The sequence below is a fragment of the Ictalurus punctatus genome, chromosome 13, assembly GCF_001660625.3.
Source record: "Ictalurus punctatus breed USDA103 chromosome 13, Coco_2.0, whole genome shotgun sequence".
Taxonomy (NCBI): domain Eukaryota; kingdom Metazoa; phylum Chordata; class Actinopteri; order Siluriformes; family Ictaluridae; genus Ictalurus; species Ictalurus punctatus.
The window spans coordinates 3,777,138-3,799,304 of NC_030428.2; the positions used below are offsets into that span (position 1 = coordinate 3,777,138).

The 22,167-nt window shown below is 40.1% G+C and overlaps 1 protein-coding gene and 1 long non-coding RNA gene across 2 annotated transcripts; both read left to right on the forward strand.

Moving 5' to 3' along the window:
- Nucleotides 1-2,428: 2,428 nt before the first annotated feature.
- Nucleotides 2,429-3,555, forward strand: LOC128634621 (uncharacterized). Its single transcript, XR_008397781.1, has 3 exons — nt 2,429-2,508; nt 2,974-3,090; nt 3,500-3,555. It is a non-coding gene; the product is annotated as an uncharacterized LOC128634621 (long non-coding RNA).
- A 181-nt stretch (nt 3,556-3,736) lies between these two features.
- Nucleotides 3,737-15,596, forward strand: LOC108261292 (NACHT, LRR and PYD domains-containing protein 3). The gene is made up of 8 exons (XM_053685308.1): nt 3,737-3,995; nt 4,284-6,057; nt 7,178-7,351; nt 8,566-8,739; nt 10,553-10,726; nt 12,506-12,679; nt 12,975-13,151; nt 13,274-15,596. Exons 1-8 carry the CDS (start codon nt 3,959-3,961, stop codon nt 13,308-13,310), a joined length of 2,721 nt encoding a protein of 906 aa, XP_053541283.1. The 5' UTR covers nt 3,737-3,958; the 3' UTR covers nt 13,311-15,596.
- The last annotated feature ends 6,571 nt before the right edge of the window (nt 15,597-22,167 follow it).

The window sequence follows — 22,167 nt, forward strand, 5'->3', positions numbered from 1 at the left end:
ATGTCTAAAGTGTCTGTGGTGTATGAATGTGATTGTGTCTGTGATGGACTGGCCCCCTGTCCAGGGTGTACTCTGCCTTGTGCCTGATGCTCCCTGGGATGGCTCCAGGTTCCCCATGAAGCGGTGGAAGATGGATATTTATGTTGGCATCATGTTAAATCCCATGCATTCCACAGACACACGTGTTCTCATATATAGTATGGCCATGTACTCTGCCTTGTGCCTGATGCTCCCTGGGATGGCTCCAGGTTCCCCATGAAGCGGTGGAAGATGGATGGATGGATATTTATGTTGGCATCATGTTAAATCCCATGCATTCCACAGACACACGTGACCCTGTCTATACAAGCAAACACACATCCAACAAAAATATGACACACACACAAGTTCTTTCCTTTCACATAGATTGTGAAACACTCCTGAGTTAGGCCTAGGTCAATGGTTCAATTCCACACACAAACAGACACTACATACATTGCACACATGCATACGTTCCAGTCTACAAAACTCTGAGAGTCAGGCCTAGGTCAAAGGTCAACCCCGTAAAACCCTGTTCCGATGTATTACAAACACACACAAACACAGAGACACACGCATGCATATGACCCTGTCTATAAAAGCACACACACATCCAACTAAAAAAATGACACCCACACACACACATAAGGCTGGTGAAAAAATAAGCAAATGATTAATAATGAATTTCAGTACACATCCAACCAAAAAATATGACACACACACAAACACACTTTCTTTTCATATTATATATATATATATATATATATATATATATATATATATATATATATATATATATATATATATATATATATATAAGGAATTTAAGTGTTATGTACTTAATTACCATAATTATGAACACAAGTTGTTAAGTTCACAATCATTTTTAAAATTACGTTGCTCCATTTAGATTTTCTCCAGTAGAATATAGCCTTTTAAACCAGGAAAAATGACTAACTTTAAGTTATAGTAACTAACTAAAAATAGTAACTAAAATCCAGTGTGATTTATAATACAAATCTCATACCTAACATCTCTGCAGGTTTTATAGACATAAAAGCACTGAATGAAATGAGCAATATCGGCAAAAATGAAACACTCTGCGTCTACTACTTATCTCTCTCACAGAGCTATCCACAGTCCAAAGGCTGCTAATTCTGCTCAAAAAGCAAACTGAGTACAATGGAGCTAGAAGGCTATATGTTTGAATGACAAAAGATTAAAAAATAAATAAATAATTGATCAATACATGAAATTAGATTACACAATGTAGTTGACATTTACAATAATGAGTAGAAATGCAATAATGCTTTTCTTTCCTATAAAACAAATGAAACGCCCTCTGTAGATGAGCAGATTTGTCAAATGAAACTTTTTCATTCTTATCCACTGCTACAGTAAACTAAAGAGTAGATTTTCAAATTACACTGCTAAATATGACTAGCATTAGCTATGTGTAGTAGTGCAAAATGGTCCATCAACTGTATTAGCAGGTGTAGCGTATACACAAGTCCACTACTGGTCATATCACAATTGAGAATATTCCTAAATTCATTGCTTTAGTAGAATTTATTTGTAAGTGAAATGATACTCACACTGAAACGTCCTTTGTATAGTATTTGTTCAGTCTACAGGTCCTCTAACACAGTCTTAACTGTCTGAATTTGTAAAGACATGTTAAATAGGTGCGGACTTGACATTAGTGACTTGAAGTTATCAAGCCTTAATTCCGTTAATCTACTACTTTAGCCTATAACTCAATTAATAGATCTTGTATGGTAGCACTACTTGTATTGTTCTCTGTTGGATAGATTGCTTTGCTTGTATTCTTTCATTTGTAAGTCACTTGGGATAAAAGTGTCTCTTAAATGAATAAATGTAAATGTACTACAACTTTAATTTTGTTTTAAATCAATTAATGCAGAGATTTCAGTTTAATATTATGTTGATGTAATTATCAACATTATTATGTCAACACATCTCATCAAAACAATGTTTACAACTTTAAATACTTAATCAAATCAATAAATTAGAATTTTTATCTTGCAATCACAAATTTAATTAAATTGTGGTAATAGGTCCCTGAATGACTTTTTAGACAAAAGCATTGTCATTATTTCTGACTATGAGTTTCCTGAGACCCTGTGTTCTCTCTCTTTCTCTCTCTCTCTCTCACTCACTCACACACACACACACACACACACACACACACACACACACACACACACACACACACACACACACACACACACACACACACACATGCATATCCCTCTCTAACATTCCTGAGCCAGGTCAAAGATCATCACCAACCATCATTATCTTAACAGGTGTAGATCAAAGATTAATATTGGTGGTCCCCACCCTCAATGTACTGTGACAAATGTACAACCCTCCCCCTCTGCCAGTACCGGAAGAAGGTGAAGGTGAAAGTCAGCAGCTCCATTTTGTGTCGAGGGGAAGATAAACCATTTCAGGGGTAAAAACACAGTGAGTATCTAAATCAAAAGCTATAATATATAAACACACTGGATCTTATCTGTATGTAGATCTGTATCTCTAAACACTCACTAGTTTACAGAGGAACTAAACTTTGGTGTAAGGTGTTTAATAGCAGTGAATATATCACTGATCTGATCTAAGAACAGTTTAGAGAAATCATTCACTGAGAGAAGAGTAAAAAGGACTGTGTAATGTGGAGGAGAAGGGCAGCGTAGCTTTGAGTCAGTGAACTCTACAGGCTTTAAGACCCAGCTGAGTCAGTTATCTGTGATTGGGACTCCTGACATCAGGTTAATTCCTGAGGTATGAGGCGTGTCTCCTGTTTGAATAAGTGTGCAGACTGTAGCTGAATTAAAAAGATGGAATTATTGGTGTTTAATGATGAACACATTGTGTAACAGTGCTGAGACAGCAGAGTATTAATTATTGCTGATATTTCTGTTCTAATTACAGAATGATGGAAATGAAGAGATCAGACTCAGCAGAACCCAGCTGTGTGTCCATGAAGAGTGACCGGTCAATGGGTATTCCACGTAACTTCAGAGACGGAGCCAGTTCTCCTGATGTGAGGTCAGTACAGTGAGGTGTTTTACAGCAGTGCTCCACCTGAATAAACTCACTGGTCTCATTATGAAGCCCTTCATGAGCTTTATCAGGTGTTGAAACAGTAAAACACTAAAGTGTGCAGTGCTGCAGCTCTCGGACTGGCAGTGAGGAAAACTGCTTTAAGAGTTCAGTTCAGCCTGCAGTCCCTGAGCTGGAGGGTCTGTGGTGCTACACAACAACATTTACACCTGGGACATTAATGACTAGATCACTATTTTATTCATAAACATGTTAGTGTCAGTGAGGAAACCCTGAAATCAGCGTGTTGTGTTAAGAGGATAGTGTCAAATATCTGTCTCTGTATGTATTAGTGTGTTGTGCAGCTATGAATACATATAGTCTATATTACATCATGTGTTTTATTTGTTCACAGACCACAAAAGACGAAATCAAACATCAGCAGAAATCAGCTGGACTCCATATTCAAGGTGTGTGTGTCTTTTTAATGTGTGTAACTTGTCTGTGGGTAGGTTGCAGGTTTTTTATGTAAGATAATGACAGTTCACAGGTTTATCGATGTGCAGCAGCATTATGGGTAATGAGGCAGAATTTCAGTTGTAACTGTGGTAACAGAAAGAGACCTTTCTTCTTTTCATAAAATAAAAGCATCTCTCAGTGTGTAACATTATAATATTTAGATGTGTTCCTGTGTGTTTCTAACCAGGAGCTGGAACACAAAGTCATCACTCTGATAAAGAATGAGCTGAAGAGGTTTAGGAAGCTCCTGAGTCCAGATTACCCAGCATGCACTGAGAGGGAGGTGGAGGATGAGGAGGATCTGCACAGTGTCAGAGAGGGAGCGCTGAAGATCACACTGCACGTCCTGAAGAACATGAACCACACAGATCTCGCTAACAAACTGCACAACAGTAAGAGTTCTGAGTCATGGCTTTATTCCATCAGGTCCACTTTAGAGAGAGGAAATAGTTTTAGATATGAACATCTTTAGTTTGAAGTTTGAGTTCAGTATCATGTACATCTGGTGCTTTTCTGTTCTGTTCGTGGTCCAGTTTGTGATTACTCTGTAAACTGGTCCTGTTCCTTCAATAATATTTAGTCCGTGAATCAGGAATGAACAGCAGCATTTGAAAGAATTTTACATTTTATATTGTGCTCAGTGATTTTGCATTAAAACATGTTATTACTTTGTTTATTAGAGTCTGTGGCCTCTGTGTATCAGACAGAGCTGAAATCCAGCCTGAGAGAGAAGTGTAAAAGAATTAATGAAGGAATCTCACAGCATGGAAGCTCAGCACTTCTGAATGAGATCTATACAGATCTCTACATCACAGAGGGTTGGAGTGGAGACGTCAATAATGAACATGAGGTGAGACAGATTGAGACAGCGTCCAGGAGACCAGCAACACAGGAGAAACCCATCAAATGTAACGAGCTCTTTAAAGACAAGTCTATCAGAAGAGTGCTGACTAAAGGAGTTGCTGGAATTGGAAAAACAGTCTCTGTGCAGAAGTTCATTCTGGACTGGGCTGAAGGAAAAGCAAATCAGGACGTCACCTTCATGTTTCCACTTCCCTTTAGAGAGCTGAATCTGATGAAGCAGAGAAATCTCAGTCTGATGGAGCTTCTTCATCACTTTTTCCCAGAAATGAGAAAACTAGAATTACTAGACTCCTACACAGTGGTGTTGATCTTTGATGGTCTGGATGAGTGTCGACTTCCTCTAAATTTCCAGAAGAATGAGAGATTGTGTGATGTGACAGAGTCAGCCTCGGTGGATGTGCTGCTGACAAACCTCATCAAGGGGAATCTGCTTCCCTCTGCTTTCCTCTGGATAACCTCTCGACCAGGAGCAGCCAATCAGATCCCTCCTGAGTGTGTACACCAGGTGACAGAGGTACGAGGCTTCAGTGATCCTCAGAAAGAGGAGTACTTCAGGAAGAGGATCAGTGATCAGAGCCTGGCCAATAAAATCATCACACGCATGAAGTCTTCAAGAAGCCTCTACATCATGTGCCACATCCCAGTCTTCTGCTGGATCTCAGCCACTGTTCTAGAGAGAATGTTGGGAGAAGCAGAGAGTGGAGAGGTCCCCAAGACTCTGACTCAAATGTTCACACACTTCCTGATCTTTCAGATCAAACACAAGGACCAAAAGTACCATCAGAAATGTGACCCTGATCCTCAGCAGACCAGAGAGAGTATCCTGGCACTGGGGAAACTGGCTTTCCAACAGCTGGAGAAAGGAAACCTGATCTTCTATGAGGAAGACCTGAGAGAGTGTGGCATTGATGTTGGAGAAGTGGCAGTGTACTCAGGAGTGTGTACCCAAATCTTCAGAGAGGAGTTTGGGCTTCACCTGGGGAAGGTGTTCAGCTTTGTACATCTGAGTGTTCAGGAGTTTCTGGCTGCTTTATACACATTTCTCCGCTTTATTTTTAGAAAGACAAATGTGTTAGTGGAGCAACGCACTGGACTTTTCCATTTCTTCAGCAAGTCAACCATGTCTGATCTCCTCAGGAGTGCAGTGGACAAGGCCTTACAGAGTGAGAATGGACACCTGGACCTGTTCCTCCGCTTCCTTCTGGGTCTCTCACTGGAGTCCAATCAGGCTCTCTTACGAGGCTTAATGCCACAGACAGGAAGCAGCTCTCACAGCAAACAGGAAACAGTCGAGTACATCAAGGAGAAGATCAGGGAGAATCCATCTCCAGAGAAATCCATCAATCTGTTCCACTGTCTGAATGAACTGAATGATCATTCTCTAGTGCAGGAAGTACAGACTTACCTGAACAGAGGAGGTGACAGTCGTCTCAGTGGAACCAGACTCTCTCCTGCTCAGTGGTCAGCTCTGGTGTTTGTGTTACTGAACTCAGATCAGGAGCTGGATGAGTTTGATTTGAGGGAATATAACCCATCAGAGGAATGTCTTCTGAAGCTGCTGCCAGTGGTCAAAGCCTCCAGAAAAGCTGAGTGAGTATGTTTATTTATAAATGTATTTCTGCATGGTTTGTTATTTTAATGTAACACTGAACTGCACTGTTTGGATTAATGCTGGTTAATAGTTACTCTAATCATCTTTAAACAAACCTCTGGTACTGTTACAGAAGATTGTTTCACTTTTTACACTAACACGTTACATCTGCACTGAGATCTGGGCCATATGGACAAAACCTTATATCACCATTTATTACCTTTTCTCTAAAACTGATGAAATTGATCTCTACAAAATAACTGCATGTATTCATGACTGCTTTTTGACCATTTTGTGAACTAAACACCAGTGGAAGGCACTTTTTCTTTTCTCCTTTTACTTGAAAGAGACATTGAACAGAACTTCACAATTGAGAACAAGAAATACAGAACACTGTCACCATGGGAACAGTATGAATACAACATGTGACATTGTGTGTGTGTGTGTGTGTGTGTGTGTGTGTGTGTGTGTGTGTGAGCAGTCTGGCTTTGCAGCTACAGCACATATTAATTTATTTTAGACATTTTAAAGCTCACACATCTGATGTTGTTTTTATTTATGCTATGCTAACAGAAAGAATAAGTTAATATTACCTGTCTTACATTTTATTGTCTGTTTCTGTTCTGTTTCACCAACGAAATATTTCCAAACAAAGCCACAGCACGTCCTGCTCCTTTTTGTTCAAACGGGAGATTTCTTATTTATTTTATTTATTTTGTAGTTGGAGACCTTTTAACACATACTTTCATTAAAAAATGGTTTCAAGTTTCAGTTATAATAAAGCATTTGTTCAAACAAAAAACCATCTGTTTTCAGTCCTTTAAGTACCCCTGTGACTGATGATTTTTTATTATTATTATTATCAGTTACAACGATCCTTAAAGGAATGAAAACAGAATGGTCTTTTGTTTGAACAAATGCTTTATTATAATAAAGCATTTGTTTATTATAATAATAATAATAATAATAATAATAATAGTACTGATGTGGTGTCCTGTCCTCTGATTTCTGTGTGTAAGAGAAACACACTCACATTTCTGTTACATGGTAAACTTTAGCTGGATTATGTGTTTGTTTGTTTGAGGTCAGAGTTCTGATATTTCATCATTTCTCTTCCAGGCTGTGGGGGTGTAATCTGACAGAGGAAAGCTGTAGAGTTCTGTCCTCAGTTCTCAGCTCAACCTCCTCCAGACTGAGAGAACTGAACCTGAGACACAATAACCTGCAGGATTCAGGAGTGAAGCTGCTCTCTGCTGGACTGGAGAATCCACAATGTACAATGGAGACACTGAGGTACACACACACACCCAACAACAGTAATAATAATAATAATTATAATTCAAATAAATGAAAAAATGGCACCAATTGTAGATACTTGTAGCTTTCAAACAAGCCCAAACTTGACATGATTGACCAGTCAGAGGCTGAGAAAATCAAACGCGTAATCAGCACAACCAAACCTTTTACGCATGCATCCGTTGGTCTTGAGTTGTGGGTCAGCGGGTACAGGGCAATCAGCACAGCGCTACAGGGCCGTGCAGAGAAACTCAGTAAATGGCCGCTCCGCTCTAGCGGTCTTCCTGCAAATTTTATACAGCAGGTTTCTGCATGTTTTTCAGTTTTTGTCTGATCGCAAGTTTTCTACTGGTTACTTGTGTGTCTATCATTTGAGCCATTAGGAGAGCAAGTGTTCCTTCACCTGGGGCTCTGGCAATATTTTTAATAAACATCATATTTTATAAGTATGTTTCAGACTTTTTGTGTGTGTGAAATTACACATTGTGTAACAGAGTTCATACTACTACCATTTGTTTTCATTTTCTGCCATTTGGAGAGGTTATTTCGTGCCCTTAAAATTTTTTTTTTGCTATTTCTAGAAGTCTGCCATTTTTAAAGGCTTTGTGTCATTTAGAGATGTTTGGTGCCATTTAGAGAGAATTTTTACCTGTGTTTGGATAACCTTACACAGAATTTTAGTGGTTAGAGATAACTTCCTCATATTTTGGTTTTCATGGACAAGTACTTGGGGCATCTTTGAGACCAGGAATGAGGTTGATATCAACATTTGCTGTGAAGATATAACAATTGTGTTCAAAGTAAATATTTTTTTTATAATTAAAAAAAAAAGAAAATTCTGAATATATTTCCCCAGGTAGGCTAGGTAAAAGAAGAAATACTTGAAATAATTGCTAATTCTTATAGTCTTAAGTGTCTACTTTCATATGAGCCATTAACCACTACTGTGTTGTGTGAGATCATAAAACAAATCAATGCTGAACTCAGGTATGTGTTCATACCTGCCGGTGGAATGAACACAAGTGTCAGGGCTTAAGGGGTTAATAAGATGCCAATACTAGTTTATTGTTTATACACACGCTGTTCATTTTATATTTTTATCCTGACATTAGAACCTTGTATTCAGGTAAACACTTTATGTCCCACCTGATGGAAACACCTCATTTCACAATCAGATAAATAAATCTAGCACTTCATCATTTCTCTTCCAGTCTGTGGAGGTGTAATCTGACAAAGGAAAGCTGTAGAGTTCTGTCCTCAGTTCTCAGCTCAAACTCCTCCAGACTGAGAGTATTGAACCTGAGTGACAATAAACTACAGGATTCAGGAGTGAAGCTGCTCTCTGCTGGACTGAAGAATCCACAATGTACACTGGAGACACTGAGGTACACACAGACACACACCCACAACAGTAATAATAATAATTATTATAATTCAAAGAAATGAAAAAATGGCACTGAAAGTTCACGCCCATACGATTAATCGATTATTAACAATAAATAAATAAATAAATAATCGACTAACAAATCGATTGTGAAAATAATCGTTAGTTGCAGCTGTGTGCTTAACTGCTGGTGAGCAGGGGGATGGCAAAGGGGCGGAGTTTGAGCTCCCTGCTGGGCAAACAATTCACACCTCTCCACGAAAACATTGAGACAGAGATAAATCAGAGCAGGACTAAAGCTTTTTTGATAGTAAAACACCGTATACAACTGCCACAGTAAAATTATAACATTTAACCCAAGATCGGACTTGTATCAACGTTTACTACCTTACATTACCTACATAGACGGAAATCCAGTTCGCTCGCGGTTTTATAAATCATGTACATTTCCATCAGTATAAAGTCCATCAGCTTTATTGTAGAAAACAAATGCAAAGTTCCATATTTAATCACAAATGTCCTCTTCAAAATGCCTTAAGTGTTTTGATATCCCACTCCTCTGGAATTTAGTAATTAACCATAAACTGAACTGAGACACATTCTAAAAAAGCTCATCTTCTTTGGCTATGCTGAGCAACCCGCCTCCTAAATTTTAATCGGGCAATCTAACTTGATTGTCACCCACAGGGACCAATTGTAGATACTTCTAGTTTTCAAACAAGCCCAAACTCGACATGATTGGCCAGTCAGAGGCAGAGAAAATCAAACGCGTAATCAGCACAACCAGACCTTTTATGCGTGCATCCGTTGGTCTTGAGTTGTGTGTCAGCGGGTACCGGGCAATCAGCACAGCGCTACAGGGCCGTGCAGAGAAACTATCAGGAAATGGCCGCTCCGCTCTAGCAGTCTTCCTGCAAAACTTTATACAGCAGGTATACTGGTCACTACTGGTCACTTGTGTGTCTATCATTTGAGCCATTAGGAGAACAAGTGTTCCTTCACCTGGGGCTCTGGAACTATTTTTAATAAACATTATATTTTATAAGTATGTTGCAGACTTTTTTGTGTGTGTGTGAAATTACACATTGTGTAACAGAGTTCATGCTACTGCCATTAGTTTTCATTTGTGCCATTTAGAGAGGTTATTTTGTGCCTTTAAAAAAAAAGTTTGCTATTTCTAGAAGTCTGCTATTTTTAAAGGCTTTGTGCCATTTAGAGAGGTTTTATGTCATTTAGAGAGAATTTTTACCTGTGTTTGGATAACCTTACACACAATTTTAGTGGTTAGAGATAACTTCCTCATATTTTGGTGTTCATGGACAAGTACTTGGGGCATCTTTGAGACCAGGAATGGGGTTGATATCAACCTTTGCTGTGAAGATATAACAATTGTGTTCAAAGTAAATAGTTTTTTTATAATTAAAAAAAAAGAAAGAAAATTCTGAATATATTGCCGCAGGTAGGCTAGGTAAAAGAAGAAATACTCGAAATAACTGCTAATTCGTAAAGTCTTAAGTGTCTACTTTCATATGAACCATTAACCACTACTGTGTTGTGTGAGATCATAAAACAAATCAATGCTGAACACAGGTATGTGTTCATACCTGCCGGTGGAATGAACTCAAGTGTCGGGGCTTAAGGGGTTAATAAGATGCCAATACTAGTTTATTGTTTATACACAGGCTGTTCATTTTATATTTTTATCCTGACATTAGAACCTTGTATTCAGGTAAACACTTTATTTCCCACCTGATGGAAACACCACATTTCACAATCAGATAAATAAATCTAACACTTCATCATTTCTCTTCCAGTCTGTGGGGGTGTAATATGACAAAGGAAAGCTGTAGAATTCTGTCCTCAGTTCTCAGCTCAAACTCCTCCAGACTGAGAGAACTGAACCTGAGTCACAATAACCTACAAGATTCAGGAGTGAAGCTGCTCTCTGCTGGACTGAGGAATCCACAATGTACACTGGAGACACTGAGGTACACACACACACACCAACCAACAACAGTAATAATAATAATAATAACTTTATTTATATAGCACATTTCAAACATAAAATGCAGCTCAAAGTCCTTCACAATGGAAAATAAAATAAAATAATAAATATAGTATTAAAGGAGATCTATTTTAAGCCTTTTACAAGATTTAATATAAGTCTCAGGTGTCCCCAGAATGTGTCTGTGAAGTTTCAGCCCAAAATACCCCACAGATCTTATACCCTGCTGTAAATGCCCCTTTTTGGGTGGAAGCAAAAACAGGCTGTTTTGGTGTGTGTCTCTTTAAATGCAAATGAGCTGCTGCGCCCTGCCCCCTTTCCGGAAGAGACCAGCTCCTGCTTCTGATACTACATTAGCTGTGGAATCTGCTAACAACCTTATTCACAAAACAGCCTGGTGTAAAATGATTCACAGAAAACCTGCACAATATTCAAAAAGACAATCACCTTACTGTGTTGTGCATAATAAAGGTGTGTTTTCGGGTTGAAAATAAAAATGACGACATAACTCTGGCACTTTAGCCACATTAGCCATGGAATCGGCTAACAAGCTCATTCGGAAAATCGATTTGCAAACATTCCCAAAATATAAAGTGCAATATTTACGTCTTCTGGATATGAAGCTGGATCACAAACAGTGGGTACTGATCCATGCTTGAGAATCAAGTTTTTATCAAATCCTGTTTTGTATTGACCCTCGTTCACAAAGCAGTCTGGTGTGAAATGATTTTAGGTATTTTTGGGGCACATTTCCTTCAAAAATAAAACTTCACTGCGTCTTCAGTGTCTCTGATGCCGGGAGTACATGAAGACTCTCGTGTTCATTCTTAGCGTGGAGAACATGGCCGATTGTGTGCAGCTCACTCAGGGGAGGAGCTATGCGAATAGGGCAGAGTCCCTGGGCGGGGCTTGTTCCAACGTGATGTCACGTTAGGGCGAAAACAAAAACGGCTCATTTTGCGACTTTGTTTATGATTTATTGGGAATATAAAAAAGGAGTTGGTGGATTTTTACCATCGTAGGGTGGTTGTGTACACATTCTGCCGACACACGTTTATGTTCAAACACCATTTAAAAGAGAGAGAGAGAGATCGACTGTAAAGCCTGCCTGACAAGAAAAGTGATAGGTTAGTTAGCACAAAGAGAGACCAATCAACACCCATTTAACGCTGATCCAACACCTCATCAACCTTTTCTCTCAACATCCTGTAAATGTTCCATAACATTACAATTTAATTTGCACATTAAAGAGTTCTTGTGTAAATGCTCCTACACACTGTTTATGAAGAAATTAATTCGTATCCAGTGTGATAAATGAGGCCCAGTGTTTTATATGAGTAAAACATTAAAGTGTATATTTTATATGGTGTGGATTAGCATTATTTCTGCTGTTGAGCTTTGTTTTTCTCTGTGTGTTTGTGTGTGTGTGTGTGTGTGTGTGTGTGTTGTGTGTGTTATGTGATTTGTATGTGTGTGAAAGTTAGATTAAGCTCCAAAGAACAATGAACTCCAACAGTTTTAGCGCCTCTGTGAAACTCAGCTTTGTGTTAATGCTGAAATATCTACATCACTTCTCACATCAGAACAAAGTACATTTATTTCTACAGCGTGTAGATCAGTGTGCATTACACACACATTTACTTTAATAATATGCCAATACTAGTTTATTGTTTATACACAGGCTGTTCATTTCCCACCTGATGGAAACACCTCATTTCACAATCAGATAAATAAATCTAACACTTCATCATTTCTCTTCCAGCCTGTGTGTGTGTAATCTGACAAAAGAAAGCTGTAGAGTTCTGTCCTCAGTTCTCAGCTCAAACTCCTCCAGACTGAGAGAACTGGACCTGAGTAACAATAACCTGCAGGATTCAGGAGTGAAGCTGCTCTCTGCTGAACTGGAGAATCCACACTGTACACTGGAGATACTGAGGTACACACACACACACACACACACACACACACACACACACACACACACACACACACACACACACACACACACACACACACACACACACACACACACACAGAGAACAGAGTTTTAATAAACACAGCTACATCCAGTTTCCATCTGTGGTGATTGTAATTGTAGTGATGTGATACATTGTCATTGTTGTGTGTGTGAGATGGAGAGTAAATGTTCTGTATATAAAGATTTTGTGTAGTTGATGTTTTCAGAGCTAAAACTGAGTGTGTTAAGTGTGAGGAGGTTTTCTTTCTTGCAGGATGTATAACTGCAGTATTACAGATGAAGGTTGTGCTGCTCTGGGTTCAGCTCTGAGGTCAAACTCCTCGTCACACCTGAGAGAACTGGATCTGAACGGTAATAATCCAGGAGAATCGGGAGTGAAGCTGATCTCTGATCTACTGAAGGATCCACACTGTAAACTGGAGACATTATAGTGAGTTAGTGACTTACTGTCTCTTTACTCTACTCTACTGTATCATACTGAATAATGTGTGTGTGTGTGTTGGTGTTTATGCTGCTGATGTGTGTTTACACTGATGCTCTTCTGTCTTTCAGCATTAACTATAATAAATTCACCCGAACAGGCGTATGACAGGAGTCTCACCTCAAACGTCTTCTCCAGGATAAAGCAGTTTTGGTGAAGATTTAGAGCCCGTCCCACATTTCCAGCAGTTTGGGTGCTGAATCATTAAACGTAAAGGGACAGAGCAGTTACAAAGTCAAGAACAGGCAGAAGGTCATACACATGAGAAATCAACACACGTAACAAAATATCTGCTGTACAAAACAATGGCAACGATCTGCCCCAGGGATGGAGACTGATGAGGCTTAAGTACACGTCTGGAAATGTACAGTCGACTGATCCCAAAGCACGAGGCAGGAGCAGGCATGTTAATGGTAAATGGTCTGCACTTATATAGCGCTTTTTTAACGGTAGTGGTTCCAAAGCGCTTTACACTGTTTCACATTCATGAGGTTTGTACCAAAGAATAGATGTGAAAATACAGTGGAAAATTTCCCTTGCAACCTGCCAACCGTTGCTGTGACATGAATATAGTGTCTTGGTCAACCTAGGAGATGATTTAGAAAATTGCCTATGCAACAGTGTGTGTTCAGCATGCATGGAGGCACTGGTTCTGTACACAGTGTTGCATGAAATAAGACCAGAAAAAGAAAAATCAATACGCGCATCTCTCTAATGGCCTGATGAGGTCCATGTCAATTGTTTCAGCTGGGACCTTGAATAAAGGTAATGGGCACAATGGTGCTATTGGGGTGGCCAGTGGATTTGCAGCTGAAATTAGTAGCCTGGTAACAATTGCTTCTACAGCTCCTTTTTGATGCACCAGTCGACTTAAGACTACCCCTATGAGTTGATGTTTGGCCATAAACCTAAGCTACCAGTGGATAGTTTGCTTGATGGTAGTAAAGAAGATGGTGCCCATTCAGATTGGGTGGACCAACAGCAAAAGTTTTTGACCTCCATTTATACCAGTTCCCGAAGGCACTTGGAGACTGGTCATTCACCATAGGACCAATTGCCCTGACTCAGTAGCAATATTACCCCCTCGCACTTTAGTGTATTGTAAGAATCATTTTCATGGTTGCCGTAAGACTCAGGATGTCTGGCACTCCATTGTGTTTGAGATTGTGGCCTACATTGATGAAGTGGGAACGCTGTATAAGATCAGACCACATGGAGAAGATGGACCCATTAAAACTGTCCATTGCTTAGAACTTAAACCTGTTCTTACCTGGCAACAATATACCAGGTTAACCAATGGGTCAGGTCTACTGGCCCTTTCCATCCCCAGTAGTGAGTCGAGCCAGAATTGGAGATTATTCACAAGTGGCCATAGTCCACACGAGAACGGGTGTAAGGAACTCTGAGGGTCAAGTCCATGTTGATTCTAGTTCTCAGCCCTCAGTGCTTCAGTCTAGTCCAACAGGGGTACAAAATGATTGTAGTTTCATCTTTAGCGTCTCAACCCCAGGTGACCACACGAGCGCAAGAGTTGAATTTAGAAACTTCTCTAGATCTTCATATAGCTCAGTCAGTTGATCAGACAGGAATGGGTTTAGTTTCGAGGACATCCTTTAGGTGTTCTACTCATGGGACTCTCAGTGTTCACCGGGATGGTGACCATTAAAGGTTATGGTGAATTTGGCAAAGTTGGTTGGAGGCGCTGTTGCACATGCCCACTAGAGGGTGCACTGATTCGTTATACACATCACTTCCTGTCTATAGAACCATGTCCAGTGCTTGAATCCTTTGCTACACTGTGATTGTTGGTTGCTGGAAGAACAAGTTCTGTTGACAGCAAATGTGTGTTATAAATGTGCCAACGCCATTTATACCTACCTGGACAGGCTATTATTTCAGGGGCTTGGTAGCGTGTGGTCATAATTTGTCTGCATCGCAGCGATTGTGTGTTGGTGTGAAGATGGAAACAAAACCCAACAATACCACCAACCCCTTATGTGCTTGTTGAATATCCCATTACAGATTTAGTCCCCCTTTGCTGTTATTATAACCTCCACATTCTAGGTAATATTTCCACTTTATTTTGGGATTTGTGTATTTGAGAATGCATTTCACCTCCTGCAGAAGAGACTAAAGGGGGAAACCCCTCAAAACAAACAACAATTGAAAGAAGCTGTGGTAAAAGCCTGGAAAAGCACCACAAAAGAAGAGTGTAACAATTTGGTGATGTCAGTGGATTGGTGCTTGATTATTTAGTGCAAGGTAGGGATATGCAACCAAATAGTCTTATTTACTTTGATTTCCTTGAAGACTATCTGTTCCAATATTTTTGCTCACTACAAAAATGTTCTAAGCTGTTTAACACATCTAGATGTGTATGTCAGGAAATTAAAGCTTCAATTTTGATCTATTGTCTCATATTCATCTTTTGAACTCAAACCCAAATGTCTTCAGAGTATAGCAAAAGCAAACGAATTCCAATACTTTTGAAGAGGACTGCATGTATGGCAAGGTTGACTGAAGACAGGTGGGGCTGATGGCCCCTGATTATGATTAAGACAGTGCTCTCTGCCTCACTCTATTGATGTAACAAGTCAGTTGTCTACTTACACCACAATCCATTACAAAACTACAGACTCTCATTCCCATTTGGTGTTCAAATCTTCACAAGGAAATGTGCAATGACTTTTTACAAGTATGGATTCACCACAAGAACATCATAGATCTCCCAACATGCTTCATGGCCTACAGACATGGCCGCCATGAGCTACAGTTCCCAGAACGCACACACACACACACACTCTGCCTCTTTCTCAATCACCGGACTTCTGATCAGGCACACCCAGAGGCGTATCTACAGGGCAGGCAAGGTAGGCAATTGCCTGGGGCCCCACATACTGAGAGGGCCCCTGAGGGTTGATCATATAAATTAGAAATCAGAAATTTTCATCTTAAAATAATGTGCAGCAACATCCCAGCATCCCCCTTAAATGGGGCCTCTTTGTGGGGTGCTGTCACATTTGATGACTCGCTTATGCTCCGCCACCCGTTCACACTCGAGTTGCACGAGCTTAATTCCTGAAAATGAATCTAAAAAATGAACCTGTTAACATTTTGCTGATACTGGAATCAGAATTAAATTCTTGGACCCATACTACTGTTACCTTCTCAGTGCCGAGTTTGGGAAGAAGTCACACAGACACAGAGTTCAGTGAAAGCTTCTTAGTTTAATGCTGAAATTATCAGAATAAATATATACAGAAAGGTGGAAGAGCTAGATCATTGCTTGATTTAACTAGGAACAGAGAGCTTATTGTGTCAGATCAGGGACAGGGACTTCTGTGTACTCAAAAGGTGAACCCAATTGCTGGAGGGATCCTCTAGGAAGGCGCCTTAGGGAGGAGATTCTTGTTGGTACGATTCATTCTTTTCACGATCCCTGAACTTTGTGGATGATGTTGGATGTGGAAGTGCCAATCAGTCTTTAGATATTTGCAATGTTTCTGTGTTACCTTAGAAACAAAGGGTCATCATTATCACAATCAATAATCAGAGGAATACCATAGTGCAGGATTATTTCTTTGGCTAGAATTTCAACAACAGTGTTGGCATTTTCTTTTGAGTATGGGAAAGCTTCTACCCATTTGGAGAATTTGTCCACAGTAACTAAAAAGTATTGGAGACCTCTGACAGTTGGCATGTCTGTGAAGTCAATTTGCAATGCCTGAAAGGGGCCACTAGGTGGTGGCAATGCATCATGTTTGGTGTTTTTTCTTGTATATTTGCTCTAGCACAGGTCAGACGATGATATAGCCAAGCTCACCACTCTTCGTGCAGCATGAGAAACAACATGAAAACGACGCAAAATAATTTTGCTTACAATAAATGGGCTGAGTAGTCTTCAGATTTGCAGTATATGGGGGTAACTGTATGTGACCCTCTTTATTAGAATACTGAGCCCACAATGTTTTAGGGACTGAGGCAAGTGCATCAAGCAGTGGACACTCGGTGCAGTCAGGCTCATGCTCATCATCAGCAACATGACAAACAGAAGAGAGACAGAAGTTAGATGGAGTGAGCAGTGTAAACTGTCTGTATTGTGAGTGAACATGTCAGTTTCAACATTAAATCCTGACCTAGTAAGTTGAAAGGAGATGAAGGGATGACGACAAACCTGTGAAAAAAACTAAATGTCAGGGTCGTCAGGGGAAGTAACATGTAGTAACATGTAGACAGTGCGGTACACTGCCACTTACTGTGCCTATTGTCCTGTTTTAGTAGTATTGGAGAGAGAGTATCAGTTTAATGTCCTGTGTTGTTAGCACACGTCTGCACGTGCACTTTGTGTAGAATGTGTAGATCATATTTAGATCTGTGTCATCTCATGTGGTTAGTGTCTTGTTTTATGTAGCACCATGGTCCTGGAGGAGAATGTTTCATTTCACTGTGTACTGTACCAGCTATATATGGTTGGAACGACAATAAAAAGACTTGAACTTGAACTAGGGAGTGTATTTTTGGACCCCCATCTATTCCCAAAGAGTTAATGCTAGAGAATACAATGAAAATCAGGACAGGTTAACTGAGCGTATCTGGTGTGATGTTTAAGTGAGTTAATAAAATGACCAGGTTTATCAGTCAAAGGCAGAGCATCATAAATGACTTATTTCCATAACACTAGGTGGTTTCAGGGTATAACATTTACCAACTTGTATGAAGCCAAGCTTGCATGTCTGACTCTGTTCCAGCGCTCGCGGTGGCGCCCTCGAACTTTTCTACTTGGTGAATCAGAGGACGGACAGCTACGTGCTACACGGTTCATGGTTAGTTTTTGTGAAGTCTGTTGAATTGCCCTTTTCTTGGTAGGATATTCTGCGACCGATTTAGGTTTAATATCTTCCCATGCACTTAATGCCCGCTTCATGTATTCATAATCCCATCTAGGGTCCCCCAAAGTGTCTCGAATGCATAATGCCACCATTAATAAATGAGCTTAATTGAAAGTACTTTCAGTGAAAGTCTCTACGATGACTGCGTTTGCAGAAAACATCACAGATTAAAATGATGTGATATTTTCAACATACACTTCAAGAATACAAGGACATCTACATGGAGGCAGAAAATAAAAGATCACATACCTCCATCCATATGTCCCACTCCTGACACCATTAAACTGTTAAGATTTTGCTGATACCAGCCTCAGAATTAAATTCTTAGACCCACACTACTATTACCTTCACAGTACCAAGCTTGGGAAGAAAACACACAGACACAGAATTCAGTTTCAGTGAAAGATTCAGTTTCAGTGAATTCAATCTTTCAGTGAAAGATTCTTAGTTTAATGCTGAAATTAACAGTATATATATATATATATATATATACAGTGAGGGAAAAAAGTATTTGATCCCCTGCTGATTTTGTACGTTTGCCCACTGACAAAGAAATGATCAGTCTATAATTTTAATGGTAGTTGTATTTGAACAGTGAGAGACAGAATAACAACAAAAAAATCCAGAAAAACGCACGTCAAAAATTTTATAAATTAATTTGCATTTTAATGAGGGAAAAAAGTATTTAACCCCATCTCAATCAGAAAGATTTCTGGCTCCCAGGTGTCTTTTATACAGGTAACGAGCTGAGATTAGGAGCACACTCTTAAAGGGAGTGCTCCTAATATCAGTTTGTTACCTGTATAAAAGACACCTGTCCACAGAAGCAATCAATCAATCAGATTCCAAACTCTCCACCATGGCCAAGACCAAAGAGCTCTCCAAGGATGTCAGGGACAAGACTGTAGACCTACACAAGTCTGGAATGAGCTACAAGACCATTGCCAAGCAGCTTGGTGAGAAGGTGACAACAGTTGGTGCGATTATTCGCAAATGGAAGAAGCGCAAAAGAACTGTCAATCTCCCTCGGCCTGGGGCTCCATGCAAGATTTCACCTCGTGGAGTTGCATTGATCATGAGAACAGTGAGGAATCAGCCCAGAACTACACGGGAGGATCTTGTCAATGATCTCAAGGCAGCTGGGACCATAGTCACCAAGAAAACAATTGGTAACACACTACGCCGTGAAGGACTGCAGCGCGTGCAAGGTCCCCCTGCTCAAGAAAGCACATATACATGCCCGTCTGAAGTTTGCCAATGAACATCTGAATGATTCAGAGGACAACTGGGTGAAAGTGTTGTGGTCAGATGAGACCAAAATGGAGCTCTTTGGCATCAACTCAACTCGCCGTGTTTGGAGGAGGAGGAATGCTGCCTATGACCCCTGGAACACCATCCCCACTGTCAAACATGGAGGTGGAAACATTATGCTTTGGGGGTGTTTTTCTGCTAAGGGGACAGGACAACTTCACCGCATCAAAGGGACGATGGACGGGGCCATGTACCGTCAAATCTTGGGTGAAAACCTCCCTCCCTCAGACAGGGCATTGAAAATGGGTCGGGGATGGATATTCCAGCATGACAATGACCCAAAACACACGGCCAAGGCAACAAAGGAGTGGCTCAAGAAGAAGCACATTAAGGTCATGGAGTGACCTAGCCAGTCTCCAGACCTAAATCCCATAGAAAATCTGTGGAGGGAGCTGAAGGTTCGAGTTGCCAAACGTCAGCCTCGAAACCTTAATGATTTGGAGAAGATCTGCAAAGAGGAGTGGGACAAAATCCCTCCTGAGATGTGTGCAAACCTGGTGGCCAACTACAAGAAACGTCTGACCTCTGTGATTGCCAACAAGGGTTTTTAAGCCAAGTACTAAGTCATGTTTTGCAGAGGGGTCAAATACTTATTTCCCTCATTAAAATGCAAATCAATTTATAACATTTTTGACGTGCGTTTTTCTGGATTTTTTTGTTGTTATTCTGTCTCTCACTGTTCAAATAAATCTACCATTAAAGTTATAGACGGATCATTTCTTTGTCAGTGGGCAAACGTACAAAATCAGCCTTACCTGCATTTGCATCAGTCTCAGCTCTCATTACCTGACATCATGATTAGCCTAATATCTGTGACACTCAATGATTAGCCTAATATCTGTGACACTCTTGCAAGCAACCGTTCTAGATGGTTCACATGTAAATGTATTAAAAAAAAAATTGAAAATAAGAAAAAATGTATTACCCATAACTCCTTATGCATCAGAAGAGGGTTTTTTTGTTTGTGTGTTTGTTTTTACAGGAAATTGTGTTTCCTGTAAAAGAAGTAATGAGCTATACACTGGAGACACCAAGAGATGACTGGCCAGTGGTTTGCCGTGCACATACATAACATCAGAATGAAGAATTTTTTCTTGACAGTGGCAAGACACTTTAACAGTGCTGGATATAACTATAATGACATCTGTATGTGCATCACCAGATGTTGTCATGGGGCAACTAAGTAAGAACAATAACAATAACTGCAACTAAATGTTTCTGTTAACTGTTGATCAGTCCTGTACATCAGTTTGGAGGAATTTTTCATCCCATGATGCACTTCCACAAGCATGTGTTAAGATAAGACTGTGATAGATCCCTGTTCTTTAAATACAATCGGGTGCTCAGTCACCTCTCATCACATTTATTAAAAACACCTGATTCTAATTTCACCTTCAAATTAAACTGCTAATCCTAGAGGTCCACTCACAGATATGTAATATTGGATCATATTCCTCAATAAATAAATGACAAATTAAACTAAACAACGTAAATTAAACCCTATCGTTTGCTGTACTGAATACCCCGCAGTGTTCGGCAGAGACTCGGCTATCGCTTCTAGATCAGGACACAACGTGGATGTATACAATGGGCCAGACAGATTGCAAAACACAGATTCTTAGATATATTGTTGGGGCAAAACAGATTTATTCTTTTTCTGGCAATTACTTCGTTATGGGCTAGATCACGTATCTTTTGATAAGCACAACCGTGTTTACCACGAGCTATAGACACATTTAGATCCAGACAATCATCAGCCCGCATGTTAGAATTGCTTTGCATATAGGCCTGGACAATAGTTCAATATCAATATATATCGCGATATAAATTTTTTCAATTACGGTGATATGGTTTTTAAACACATTTCCGATATTTCGACATACATTAAAACATTAGTCACTGACTGACGTTCATGACACAAGCGTCAGTTCCTTGTATTCAAGCTGAGCAGAAAGAGCAGAACACAATTAGCTACGTGCGTGATGACGTACACCACAGGCATGCAGCCAGTGCTCGGCAGTGTTAGGCTAAGCTCCAACGCGGCATGTTTTAGCTACAAAATGAGTACCCCCGATCACAATACAAATGCGACTGAGCGAGCTTCCACAAGTGAAGAGAAAGCAGACGAAATAGTTGATAATAGAGGAAAGACTAATTCAGTGGTAGGGAATTGGTTTGGCTATCTAAGCTCTGATACCCTTCAGGTTTCAGTGCGCTGCAAAATGTGCTGGAGAGTGGTGCCGACTAGCAGCAGGAACACATCAAATCTGTTCCCCCATCTGAAGCAGTTCCACCCGATAGAATATTCTGAGAGTCAGAAGATGTGGCAGCATAAAGGTTTAAGCCAACCTGTCTCTGAAATATCACCGCCACCCCCATCCCCATCACCAGCTGTGTCAAAAGAGAAACCGATGCAGCAAACCCGGATCGCTGTATTCATGCCTTATGACAAGCCGTCTAAACGTTATAAAGACATTACTAAGGCTCGTCACAAACATTTTGGCTAAGGACATGATGCCGTTTAGTATGGTAGAAAATGTGGGCTTCAGGAAAATTATGTCAGTCATCGACCCCAGATACGAGCTCCCTGGCCGGAAATATTTTTCCCGCACAGCTATACCTACACTTTCCGGAGAAGTTAGGGAAAGGGTGGAGGAGCAACTGCAGTCAGTGTCACATTTTGTGACCACAGCTGACCTGTGGTCAAGCCGAACCTCGGAACCATACTTGAGCCTGACAGTCCACTTTATTGACCAAGATTGGAA